Source organism: Vipera berus, assembly GCF_964194415.1.
Source record: "Vipera berus genome assembly, chromosome: 14".
Lineage (NCBI taxonomy): Eukaryota > Metazoa > Chordata > Lepidosauria > Squamata > Viperidae > Vipera > Vipera berus.
Window position 1 is genome coordinate 12229181 of NC_138217.1, and position 13637 is coordinate 12242817.

At 52.2% G+C, this 13637-nt stretch overlaps 2 protein-coding genes across 6 annotated transcripts in view; one reads left to right on the forward strand and one right to left on the reverse strand.

Annotated features, from left to right (window-relative positions):
- Nucleotides 1–3077, forward strand: part of SMTN (smoothelin) — a 35217-nt gene extending 32140 nt beyond the window's left edge. For all 5 annotated transcript variants that reach the window (XM_081339273.1, XM_081339276.1, XM_081339275.1 and 2 more), the window contains one exon: nt 1784–3077. The gene's annotated coding sequence lies outside the window, so the exon portion shown is untranslated. The remainder of the gene's footprint in view (nt 1–1783) is intronic.
- A 468-nt stretch (nt 3078–3545) lies between these two features.
- On the reverse strand, nt 3546–8297 carry SELENOM (selenoprotein M). Its single transcript, XM_081338894.1, has 5 exons — nt 8043–8297; nt 5450–5485; nt 5230–5264; nt 4736–4814; nt 3546–4533 (listed from the first exon to the last, which is right to left on the reverse strand). Exons 1-5 carry the CDS (start codon nt 8154–8156, stop codon nt 4339–4341), a joined length of 459 nt encoding a protein of 152 aa, XP_081195020.1. The 5' UTR covers nt 8157–8297; the 3' UTR covers nt 3546–4338.
- Between the last annotated feature and the right edge of the window lie 5340 nt (nt 8298–13637).

Sequence of the window (13637 nt, forward strand, 5' to 3'; positions counted from 1 at the left end):
GATGGACACACACACACACACACACACACACAGCGGTGCCTTGCCCAGACCTTATAAGTCTTGGAAGAGCTGGAAAACTTGACTCAGGCTGGCCTTGTTAATAGTATCTCCTCCGCTCTCCTGGGAGGCTGGGAAGCTAAACAATGGCTTTATAAGGGCATCCTGGCTTGCTTGGAGCTGGACCAGGCCTTTCTCCGCTGCCTCCGGGAGTGGGGTGGGGGGGGCTGCCCATCAACTCTTCTCTCGCCCTCCCCCCTCAGCTGCCCTTTGTGTGAGTTGGGGCCTGAAATGGCCCTGTTTGGGGGGGGTGTGTTTCAGGCTGATCAGCCCTGGGATGGGAGACCACCAGGAGAGGCGAGGGCCGTCAGCTACAGTAGGAAAGGTTCCTTTGGAAGGAGCGGCCACAGGGATTCCCTTCTTGGAACGCTTACGGGGGGGGGGGAAACACACCAGGGTCTCGGAACAGGGTCCTCAACCTTTCCAGCTGGGGGGGGGGCTAGTGCCCACTGGAGGGGAGCGAGTGGCAGGCCCACGTGCACGGCTCCATTTGTGCGAGCGGCACACGCGTGCGTCCTCCACTCACAAATGGGGCTTCGTGCTTGCCCACCACCTGCACGAGGGGAGCTTTATTTATTTTATTTGGTGCCAGCCCTGCTGATTTAAACCCCAGGGTACAAATTCCCTGAAGGGGTTCCCCCCCCCCAAAAGAAATACTGTCAGTGTGATCGATTACACTTTGGGGGGGGGGGAAGAAACAAATAACTGCTAGATTCAAAGTGCTTTCAGAAGTACGAGTAGCCCTCGTTTAGTGGCCACGATTGCGACTGTCGACTGCGTTCCCCTTACGGTCAGTAAGAGGAAAACCACGTTGCCACGACGGGCTTACTTCTCCTAGTCTGTTAAGTGAGTCACTGCAGGTTGTTAAGCGAGATACCAGGTGACCGGGACGTGCCATTTCTGCACCGGCTCCCCCCAGTGTCGGAAGCCGACAGTGACGTGTGCAAAAATGACAATCACGGGACTGCTACGGTCATACGTGTGAGGACCTGTTGCAAAGCTTGGGGGTGGGGAGTGTTTTGCAGCATTGTAACTTTAAATGGTCCCTAAACAAGGCCGTTGGTAAGTGAGAACTACCTGTAATTGTTTGGTGTGCACCAACCTGGCGCCCTCCGAGCAGCAGAACTGTAGATCCCGGAGTTTTCACCTTTCTGGCTGGGGATTATGGATTTAATTCCACTGGTCCTTGGCTTTGCCTTTTGCCCTTGGCTGTTTCCCTCTCTCCGAAGGCTAATCGTAAGGAGCCTGATGGCTTTAAAACTGCGACGTTAGTTCACTTGTCAGCCAGCCTCACTGAGGACTAGAAGTCTGTCTCTTTTGTAAGGGGTGTTTTGCTCCAGCGAAGGATGCAGGGATGGTGAGCTCTCTTGTCAGAGTGCCTGGGCCCTCCTCGGCAGGTGAAAAGCCGATACCCGTGCTAAAACCTTGCCGAATCGAATAGTTTTGTCACGTGGATCGACACCCTCCTCCTAAACTGAGTGCATTCAACGGTCTAAAAAAAGAGCCGTCATGGGGAGTGGGCGGCGGATTAGAATGGGGGGGGAGGAAGGTTAATTGAGGGAGGGGAGTCCGGTTCGGAAGTACACACCCCGGCAAGGGCATGGCTTCTTCGCCCACCGCCATTGGCAGGGCTGAGGGCAAGCTGGATCCTGGATCCTTGTCCCAGTCCCAGCTGAGGAGCTGCTCATTCCAGGTGATTTGAACCCGTGTCCCTTGGCTTTTGCAGGAGGCTGGTGGACTGCGTCCCGCTGGTGGACGTGGAGGATATGATGATCATGGGGAAGCGGCCGGACGCCAAGTGTGTTTTCACCTACGTCCAGTCTCTCTACAACCACCTGCGACGTCACGAGCTTCAGCGACGGCAGTCACACCTGTAGGCGCCTCCTCCTCTTCCCAGGCTGCCCCATTCCCCAAAAGGCTGGGCGGGTAGGCGAGGGGGGGCAGCTTCCCCCACGCTCCCCACCTCCTCTCTTGCCTGCAGAGAACCTCTTTGAGGGGCCCTAGCAGCTCCCACCCACCCACCACCCCCACACCGCAGGCCGGCAGTTGGCCATTCGGGCGAGGCCGCCCAGCCCGGAAAGGAGACCACTGAGAGGTTTGGCTGCCGCTCTTGCACCACACCCGCTTTTATACCAAGGTTGTTTTTGATCGTCCCTTGTAACTTATTGTGTTGTGGGTTTACTTTATTTTTTATTTTTTTGACGGCAGCAGCTTTTCTCCTCTCCCCCTCATCCCTAGGGACATACACACACACACCACACACACACTGAAGGAAAGCCAAGCGGGGGTCTGCGTGTAGAACCCCCTTGTGAGACGGTGGCCTTTTCCATCCACCCAGCAAAGCCCAAACTTCTAACCGATAAGCCACCGTGTGTTTCACTTTTGCATGCGCCTTTCTCGACACAGAAAGCTTGCTTCCGGCTGTGAAGGAGCCGGGCGTGGGAAGCAAAGGAGGGGGGGGGGCTGTGCTCCTGACCCCACCCATCCCAAATTAGCTCGCTTCTCGGTCTTCAGGGAGGTAACCTTTGGCGCTTGTGTGCCACAGTCGATCGTGGAATCGCGCACTTTCCCCGGTTCGCAAGAAGACGCTAAAAGGAGGAGTGCTTTTTCCCCCCAAAACCGAGCCCTGCCATGTGATGGGGGGGCGGGGAGGGTGCTGTGCCAGCTCCGGGGGGCTCTTTCCGTGCCACTTGCCTCCATCAGCCTCTTGCCAGGGGTCCTACCTACCTGCCTGCCTGCCTCTCGTGACCAAGGAGAACCCAGATGGGGAGTTTTATTCCTGTGGGTTCCCACCACGGTGCTGTTCCTCTGGCATATCCACCACAAGCTGCCTTGCCCACTCCTTTGAGGGACTCGTAAGTGGGGCAGGCCAGTCCCTGGGGCTGCGTGGAGTGGAAGCAGGACCATGGTTTGTGTCCCTGTGCACGGCTGGCCCCACCCACCCACCCCACCGGGATTGTAATCCTTCTCGCACCACCCACAAGAATGTACCGGCACCAGCAAGGCAATAAAATGTTTGGATTGTGGTCCCTGCCTCCTCCCTGCCTTTGCCATGCGGACGCCACCCTAAAATGGTAAACCCCCCCCCCAAATAACGTCAGTTAGGTGAGTTAACCTTTAGCAGGATTCGAACTTCTTTCTATCTGACGGCTTGTGAGCTTTTCTCTTTCCAAAGCGCAAGGCTTTTCATTTTAAAAAGCTAGGAGTTTTAACACAAGTGTACAAACCCTCAGGCTTTGCTCTAGAAGTCCCTCGGCAACCGGCTACGCTGGGCCAACCAAACCAGTCTCCATTCGTTCAAGACTTCAGTTTGAAGATTGGCCACCACCCCCTCGGCAGATCTAGCAACTAGCCAGCCACCTTGATTTTTGTAGGAGCGGGGGGGTGGGTGGGTAAAGGGATTTCCAAACGTGGGCCTGTGATCAAGCGGTAAAAGTTTGGCAGGGAGTGTCAGCAAGTGGAAAGTCTGCAGGAAAACGAGATGCCGGTTGACAGAGGCCACCTTTATTGTGACTATCCTAAACCAGTTGGGGTTCGGCGACCTGCTCCCCACCAGGCTGAGCGCCCCAGCCCAAGAGGACGTGTCCATCCGCCCTCAGCAGCAACAGCTTTCTGCGGAGGGCTTCATCCTGTCCTGCACAGGTGAGGCACACCTGGAGGGAAAGTGCTGGTCACGGGGGCGGCCCCTGGTGTGGTGCCTTGTGCGAGGGTGCCCGTTTTGGGGTGAAGGGCGGAATCCCTTGAGGCTTCTTCCAGTCAGTTTCGTCCCGAGTTACAGGCAGTCCCTTCGCTTACGACCATTTGTGGAGCGACTGTTCAAAGTTACCAGGGCTGTTGTGATTTGTTGGTTGTTGGCTTGCCCTCAACAGTGTCCTGCGAGCCACACAATCGCCGTTCGCAACCTTTCCCAGCCGGCTTCAGACGAGCAAAGCAAATGGCCAAGCCGGCGGGGAAAGTCACAGGTCACGGCCAGCTGGGTGTCTTGCTTGACAACTGCACTTGCTTAACAATGTTTTTTCCAGTCTCGATTGTGGTCGTAAGTCAAGGGCTGTTTGTAACAGGCCTGGGGGTTGCATATATGTGGCTGTCTTTTGTTTTGCACCTTTTCCTTCCCCTTTGAATCTTCTCTAAATGTTAATTTCTCCAGCAGCACAATTCAACCCTGGGTGAACCACAGGAGATCTTATCTACATAGTTGCAGATAATTTAGATATTCCCAATGCCCCGAGACTTCCCATTCTTTCCAAAGAGGCACCCTTCACAAACAAAGCACATTGAATTCTATAGGTCTGGACTCCCCGCCCCCTTTTTCACACGTCTGTTCTTCATTGCTTCCACATCCGGTGGCAGTGAATTAGCAGGCGCCATTTGGAAAGCATCGGGAACAGGCGAGTCCGGCGTTTCTTTCCGGTAGAATCCCAGTTCTTGCATCAGCTGGTTTATCTCGTCCCGGGTCATGTCACTCAACGGGATTCTCTGCAAATTAAAAAGGCAAATCTGCAGGGACTAGCATCCTGTGGCCACAACCACGGCGAGACAGCTGGGTTGCCTCTAGACAATGCTCACATGAGCAGCATCTTATCCAGATTGGATAAACCTGTGACTGTTAACAAAGACTCATGACCGCAGTGCCTGATCGCAGAATAAAAACAAACAGGATAAAATAATTCCCTCTCACCTGAAGTTCTTCAAACTTAATGTTAAGCAGGATGAGTTCGGGGTCCGCTCCAGCCAGGTACTTCAGGTCCATGTTGTGGCTAAGGTGGAGCGTTAAGGAGCCGTATCTGCCGCTGGAAGAGGACGCCGACTTTTCCCTCCACCTGCACTGCTCTCGGCACTAACTCGGGGAGGGGTCTGGGTGGAGCCCCCCCCCCCCGTCTAGCAGAGCTGGGCAACTCACCGCGGGACAAGAGTTCACGCCAGTATGAAAAAAACGGTGGAATAGAATCCTAGCAGAAAGGATGCCAAAGGAGGGACAGGACGACGTGTGAACGGCAAAAATTTAAACCTATCTCTTTATTTTAAATCCTTAAATCGAATTGTTCAGTTGTCCCACAGCGAGTTGTCCCCTGGCTTGAGGCTCGGTGAGCCTCATTCGGGAAAGGCAGCGCGTCCAGGTAGCGGACGAAGCCAAGAGAAGGCAAGCCTGGCTAAAAACTCAGCAAAGGATACTACAAAGGCAGGTCTTCGTTGATAAAGGCCTTTACCTAGGGGGAGGGGAAAAAAGGAGGTATCAGCCGTTAGGGGGCGGGCTGGTGGCTGGTGTTTCCTGCACGAGCAGGACGTCCAACTTTGTATTGAACAAAGCTGGCCCACACCCACACCCGAGGTTTTCCAGTGGGGAAGCGGGTGGTCCAAGGGAAAAGGGGAGCCAATCCGAAGAGTTGCTTACCTCTGGCAGACGGTTCAAGCGTCATCCTCCACAGCTCTGGGGGGGGGGGGGAAAGAGAGCACCATCAAAAGCGTGTTTCTGAGCCACGGTCAGAGGGACATCCCTGTTCAACTGGTTGGATTAGTTTTTGTGCCACAAAGAGTCCCCCCCCCACACACACACACACAAGAGAAGGGATTCGGTTGCCTGGACCGTTGTTGTTTTTTTAGGAAAATTTTAAAGAGCACACTTTGAATAACAACGCTCCCCAGCAACGCCCACCCACACACCTCTCCTCTAATTCATTTCCAGTTCCCATGGCCAACACACTGGTGTCTTTGCATCCTGGCAATTTACACCCTGTTGTAATTCACTGTTGCCAAGGCCTGCTTTTTTTTCTTCTTCTTCTTCTTTCCCCCCTGAAACAGCCTGTTCCCCGCGCGCTGCGGGCTCTGTTTTCCGCCATGACTAACAGCCAGCCTATTAACAGATGCAATTAGTGGGAAGACAACAACCAGAAGAACAAAGGTTTCCTTTAAAATTTCCCAATTTAGGTACCCGCACTTGGCGTTGTAGCCGGAGCGCGTAAAAATCCGTGAATGGCTGGATGGATGAAATGAGCTGATCTGGTGTCTTTCACCGCCTCTGTGGGTTTCCCACTGTCTGCCCCATTTCATGGGGGGAACCAGCCCTTTTGGTGAACACTTCTGCCATCTGGGCAGGTTTACATGATACACTAAGCTAAAATGCGCTCTGTCCTTTTTGAGGGCTAGAATGTCACATAAAGTAAGATAACTGGGCTTTATTCCAGCACGCCTAGCAAACCACAGCTGAGCACGTTGTGAGAATCCAGCTTTTGTAGGATACAGACTGCAAGAGAAAGCCTTAAGCCAAGGGTCCCCAATCCCACACCAGTCCCGCAGCATACCGGAAACCAGGCCGTGCTGCAAGCAAGCAAAAGCCCCATCCGAGGGATGCAGGCAGAGTTCGAAACCAGCCCTCCCCATCACCACCACCTCCGGTCCGTGGAAAAAAACAAAAACTCTCTCCACGGAACCGGTCCCCAGTGCCCAAAACGTTGGGGGCCTCTGCCTTAACCCACAGCAAACCTTGCAGTTGTTACCCCGGCTGGAGCGATCCAGGCGACAAGATCAACAACTGCTTCAATAACAATAGCAAAGTAATTGAGGCCATTTTCAGAACCCCCTTGAGGAAATTATGCAATTTGCATGTAATTGATTTATTGTGTTTGGCCCCCTCCGCCCATTTCCTTCACCGCAGCCCCGTCTGGGCCACGTCAGCCTGGGTCTGGCGGCTGCACCACCATACAGGTAGCCCTCGACTTACGTCCACAACCGAGCCCCCAAGGTTTCTGCTGTTAAGCGAGGCGTTTGTGAAGTGACTTTTGCCCCACTTTACGACCTGCCTTGCCTCGGCTCTTAAGTGAATCACTGCAGTGGATAAAGGAGTGACCCAGCTGTTAAGTGAAAGTTGTTAAGTTGTTGCTGCAAAAGGGGGTCGTGTGACCCCACCACCACCACCACCACCACCCTGGGACCCTGCGACCGTCATAAATGTGAGACAGCTGTCAAGCGTCTGAGTTCTGATCACACGACTGTGGGGATGCTACAACAGCTGTGTGAAAAATGGTCCTGCGTCATTTTTTTCACTGCCGTTGTAACTTTGAAGGGACGCTAAATGAACTGTTGTTAACTCAAGGGCTACCTGTGTCACCTGGGCTGTGTTCACACATGACAGGCTTAAAAAGGCCAGTCAGAAACCTAGAAACAGCGTTCAAACCAGCTAAGTGGGTTAATGTTGTTAACTTTCTTTCGCCTAATGCCTGAACCTGGTCTGTTTGATTACTTCAGGACTGGAAATGAGTGAAGTTAGAAAGAAATGGGTCCGTCTAGATGCCCTCCCTTGTAGCTGTTCTGCTCCAACGCCTCTCTCCCAGGGCTTTGAGTCCCATAGTTGCCCTCACTGGGGTTTGGGGTGACTGGCGTCAAAGCCCAGCACGTCTGGGGGGGGCACTAGGTTCAGCAGCTGGGCACCAGCTGGGCTGGGCCCCTGGCCACCGGCTTCTCCTGGCATTGTGCGGGCAATCCTCAACTCACACCATTTCGTTTAGTGACCATTCAAAGTTACAAGGGCACTGAGGAAGTGACTTAAGGACCCCTTTTTCACCCTTGTGTCCCTCGCAACGTTCCCCACGGTCAGCCGGTTTGCATTCGGACCAGCTTGACAACCGACTCACCTTTATGACGGTCGCAGCGTCTGGGTGGGTGGGCGTGCGTGCGTGCGTGACGCGATCATCCCCTTTTGCGACCTTCCGACAAACCAAGTTAAGGGGGGGGAGCCAGGTTCCCCTTAACAACTGCGTGACTCACAACTGCGGCGGTTCACCCGGGGCCAGACAAGTCGTTAAAACGGGGGGGCCCAGACTCACCCTCCGCCAGGGTCACCCTGAGCAAGATCAAGCCCGGGCTCCGTTGTGGCCATAAGTCGAGGACCCGGCCGTGCGCTCAGGCGCAGCAACCTGGGCAGAGCCTGCCGGAGAAGCGCCCGCGGAGCCCTCCCCGAGCCGGGACCTCCGCCCCGGCCGCCCGCTCACCTCCACCTTCCCGCGGGCCAGCCACTGCAGGCGGCTCCGGTCCAGCTGCAGGGCGCGCAGCGGCGCCACGGCCGAGAGCAGCAGCGGAAGCAGCCAAAGCAGCGGCGGCTCCATCCAGATGCTGAGCCGAAGCGAGGCGAGGCGGGCGCGCTGGGCTTTTTACCCAGCCGCTGCCACGTCAAGGCGGGCGGAGCTCCGGGGCGGACTCCCCGCCCGGGGTGGGTCCGAGGCGGGTCCAGGGAACCCCCGCCGCCCCTCCGCCCCCTCCCGGGGGTCGCAGGAACTGCCCCCCCTCCCTCGCTCCCGGCCAGGGCTCCGGAGGGAGCGGGCAGCTATCAAAGGGGGTGGGTGGGTGGGAGGGGGCCAGAGAACCGCCCCTCCCCAGCCGGAGGGGGTCCTTTGAAGGCGGTCCGATGCGGGGATGCCACCCCCCCCAAAAAAAAAACTTTGAGAAGCTCTTGCTCGTGTGGGTATGTGTGGGTATGTGCGTATATGCATAGTTTTGTTTTATTTTATTTTATTTTATTTTATTTTATTTTATTTTATTTTATTTTTTTATTTATTTTATTATTTATTTATTTTATTATTTATTTATTTATCTATTTATCTATCTATTTATTTATTTATTTATCGTGATGTTTATGCGGTGTATATTGGAGGTGGTGACCCTTTGAGAGCTGTATGCAACGAAGTCTCATTTTAATACCTGCTGATTGCCGTACATTTAAAGTGGCAATAAAGTTGTTCTAATTCTAATAACTGTTCTTTTATTCTATTCGCTGATTCGTTGTTTGATTATCTTTTCCATTCTATTCCATTCCATTCCATTCTATTCTATTCTATTCTAATTCATGTTCTGTTCTGTTCTATTCTTATTTCTTATTCTGTTCTGTTCTGTTCTATTCTCTGGAGGCTCCCCGCCTTTTTGAGCCCACACTTTGAGGACGAGTCTACGGTAGTCCTTGACTTACGACCGCAATGGAAACCAGAATTTCTGTGGCTAAGTGAGAGACTTGTGAAGTGAGCTTTGCCTCATTTTATGACCCTTCCTTGCCACATTTGTTAAGTGAATCAGTGCAGCTGTTCGACTAGTAACCCGGTTGTTAAGTGTATCCGGCTTCCCCATTGACTTTGCTGCTCAGAAGGTCACAAAAGGGGATCACGTCACACACACACACACACACACCGGGATGCTGCGACCGTCATAAATATGAGTCAGTTGTCAAGCTGCTCCAAATGTAAATCATGTGACCGCGGAGATGCTGCAACGGTCATAAGTGTGAAAAAATGAGCCATAAGTCACTTTTTCCAGCGCCGTTGTAACTTTGGCCATTAAATGAACTGTTGTAAGTCGCGAGCACCTGTACTCTGACACTGGAGGTTTTCAAGGAGCGACTGGACAGCTATTTGTCTGAAACGGTATAGGTCTCCTGCTTGAGCGGAGGGTTGGACTAGATGACCTCCAAGGTCCCTTCCAACTCTGTGATTCTGTGATTCCGTTAATTCTGCTCAGACATCTGCGCAAAAACGATTTTAGCTTAACTCAACAGTCGGCAAAATCCTGAAGGTCTATCAAAGGCCGGAGGCTGGACCAGGAAGACACACCTGTACACACACACACACCCTCACTCAGAGCTGGCCATCCACCTGTCACGCTTCCCGCTTTGGGAGAATAAACAACACAAAAGAACCTGCTGGCTCTGCCCAGTCGCAGGAAATGTTTTCCCTTGGCAGTTCCTCCGGAATAATATTGACTTCCAAAGTGGAGCAGCTGCACGGGAGAAGTCGGGGATGCGATCCCAGGAGGCTCCTTGAATCTGAGATGGAAGGAATCAAAAAGTAAAAGAAAGAAAGAAGAAAAAGAAAGAAAGAAAGAAGAAAGAAAGAAAGAAAGAAAGAAAGAAAGAGAGAGAGAGAGAAAGAAAGAAGAAAGAAAGAAAGAAAGAGAAAGAAAGAAAGAAAGAAAGGAAGAGAGAAAGAAAGAGAAAGAAAGAAAGAGAAAGAAAGAAAGAAAGAAAGAAAGAAAGAAAGAAAGAAAGAAAGAAAGAAAGAAAGAAAGAAAGAAAGAAAGAAAGAAAGAAAGAAAGAAAGAAAGAAGAAAGAAAAAGAAAGGTAATAGTTTTGATCCCGGAAAACAATTCCCAATTCTCTGCTTCCTTCATAACATCATACCTAAACAGAACATGGACACTGATATCCCCTAATCTCCGCTGAATAATGTTACCTAACCTGGTAATTAAATGTTCGGAAACCAACCCACAATCTCAGTTAACGAACCTTCGCCCTCAACATCATACTTTTCAATTTTGCTTTGTTTTTAAATCAAGTCAGGTAAAAGTTTGGTGAGTTCCATCCCCGAGGAACTTCACTGACACATCCGTGAAATTTTTTCTGCAAGAATAGGGAAGGGCCTGTTTTGTTGCAGGGACCAAAATAAATAAATAAATAAATAAATAATCAATCTGCTTCCTGTATCCCGGTTGCTCCCCTGCTTTCCTTTGAATCTCAGCTTCTCTCACCTTCCCAGGCTATGCCCGGCTTCTTCCCTTGTACTGCCCATGCATCCTGGCTGCCACCTCTGCCTCCCCATGGCCCTGGCCAGGTTGCCAGAAATTGAAGAGACACCCCCCCCTCGGGCATCGCCTTTCTCTGTCCCGATTCCCCCCACTCCCCCGCGTGAGACAGAGAGCGAAACTTCTAAGAATATCGCAGTTAATAATAGCCACATCAGGACTCCTGGCTTGGCAGAAAGGCACCGTGAGTCACCGCAAGGGTAGGAAACTGGGAAGCAGGCGGGGAGCTGGTGAATCAGAGAAAATACAGCCGTGGGCTGGCAGAGCATCACCAGAGTGTCCGCCGGCTTCTGAGCCGTGATTCACCCCTGCGCGGGGCAAACGGGCACCTGTGCTGGGAATAAAAGGAAAAGACGCAACCCACACCCCTTCAATCCCTTCAATCCAGCCTAAGCTCTGGGATTTCCTACTGGCTTCCCATCCAAATACTAACCAAGGCTGATCCTGCTTAGCAGAGGGCTGCACCAGCTGTGCTGCTTTCAAAAAGTCATTTTTGGCCCGACGGTATGCTAAACCTGTAAGTCCAGACTTAGATGCTTTCTCCACTCTGCATAGACAAAAGATCTCTTGATTCAGTTGCTTATTCTACCCTGTTTAGATTTCTAATCGGGTAAATTACCTGTGCATATTAACAGTCAATATATATATTTTTTAAAAAAGACCCAGTACAGTGTCGATGTTTCCTCTTGAAATCTTGCAGCACAAAACAACTGAATGCTGGAAATTAATTTGCTCTAAGTCTGACTGTTTTTTTTTAATGTATTGCATTTGCCAAGGCAATAAAGGAGACTATGCCACATTTTGGAAAGTCTGCCTTTGATACAATTTTTTTTTAAAAAAAAGAATCTCGCACTCATACAACGCCTGACAATAGCAAGCTGCATGTTCCTTACGAATGAAGGTGAATATACGTGTCCCAGGATAATGTTTCAGGATCCAATTTGGGTTGGTCACTGAGATCAAAAGTTTTGACTTCCCAGCTTTTGGACTTGTGCTGGAGGGCATCTTCACAGAACTTCTCCCTAGCCAGGCTATATATAAACATGGCTTGCTGTGCCAGTTTCTTTGCTTTAACCTGCAGGAGATTGGTGTCACATTTTGCCAAGAGTCATTCTCTGCCTGTTCGTGCAACAGTTTTTATTTTAAGATCCATTCACCTGAATTTAACCACGTTTCTGCCACCTGGTTGTAATGTGATGATCAACCACCAGGGGGCAGGGCTTCCAAATGGATGTCAGACTTGTCATTTACTCGGAAGAGGTGGCTTTTGTGTGTGTGTGTTGTTGTTGTTGTTGTTGTTTTTTTGCAAAGTGCTGGGCGCTGCTGAAATTTGGATTTTATCCCAAATCCGGGGTTGTGCACCTGCTCGCAAGGAAAAATGAAAATAAAATAAAGAAAAGAAGAATGACACTGTACGTCCTGGAGCTGGTGTGCTGCGTAGCTTGGAACAACAACAAAAAAAGAGAGATATTTTTATAGCAAACATAAGCGGCATCAGCTTTCCGCTTCCTGACTTTGCATCCCTTCAAGCTTGACTATGGATGTTTTACACCTGGAGGCAGGTGTGCTGTGTTCTTGGTTTCCGGACAGACCACCCCTTTGCCTTCTGGGAATTCTCCTGTCCACAATTAAGCCCAAAACCTCTGTTGTTAAGGGAGACATTTGTTAAGTGAGCTTTGGCCCCTTTTTTTAAACAATTTTTCTTGCCTCGGTTGTTAAGTGAATCGCTGCAGTGGCTAAGTTGGTAACCCGGTTGTTAAGCGAATCTGGCTTCCCCAAAAGGTCGCAAAAAAGGGGGATCTCACGAGCTCGGGACACGGCGACTGGCCGTGGTAAATATGGACCAGTTTCCAAGCATCGGAGTTGGGATCACGTGATCCTGGGGATGCTGGAAAGGCCACAGCTGGGAAAGGGACCCCACCCCCACCCCACCCCCCTCATTTCCACCAAAAGCTCTTGGTGGCCCTGCATGGAAAGGAGAAGGGCTACTACAGGAGGACCGATTCCAGGGGTGGGGAGGAAGCCCCCCAAGGGAGCTGGCAGGATGGGGAGGAGGGGAGTCTGGATGCAAGCTTTTAATTTAGAGCATCAAACTGAAAGCTTGAGAGAGTCGACAACCACCAGTGAACTCCCCAGCAGCTCATTGGTCGTTTTAGTTCTTGGTGACTTTTTGTGCAGGCTACACACAACGCCCAGCTCCGGTGCTTGTGGACCGAATCTACCCAGCAAAGGCAGAAATGGGGGTTCGGCGGCACCGGGCGCTCCGGGGAATTGGCAGAGGACTCGGCCAAGTCCCGGGAGTTGGGGAAGCGGGGGCGGGTGGGGGTGCGGCGGAGGGTCCCCAGGCCCGGCGCAGAGGAACGCCGCTGGAGCTGGCCTGGCTGAAGCTGCCTTTCTCCGCAGCCGCTCCGGGCCCACCTGTGGAAGGCGACGGCCGGCAGCGCCAGGAGCAGAAGCCGTGGATGCAAAACCTCTCTCTCTTCTCTTCTCTTCTCTTCTCTTCTCTTCTCTTCTCTTCTCTTCTCTTCTCTTCTCTTCTCTTCTCTTCTCTTCTCTTCTCTTCTCTTCTCTTCTCTTCTCTTCTTCTCCTCTCCTCTCCTCCTCTTCTCTTCTTCTCTTCTCTCTCTTCTCCTCTCTTTCCATCCATCCATTTGATCTCTCTCCTCTCCTCTCTTCTCCTCTCCTCTCCCTTCTCTTCTCTTTCCTCTCCTCTCTTTCCATCCATCCATTTGATCTCTCTCCTCTCCTCTCCCGTGCTTCGCATCACGACCTGAGCTTTTGTCAGGGACTGGGGGTGGGGGGGGGAAGGGGTGCCGTTCTGCGGGCCAGCCGAGGAAGGCCGCCTCCGCTGCGCTCAGCTACCGTCTCGGCGACGCATCCCGGGCCGCAGTCGTGTCCTGAGGACTAGAAACTTGCTCGCCCCGGGGGGCAGGCAGCGGGCAGCCTTCCCGGAAGCCGGCGGCTGCGGGCGGCGCTCACGTCAGCCGCCCTCCTCCTCCTCCTCCTCCTCCTCCTTCCCCGA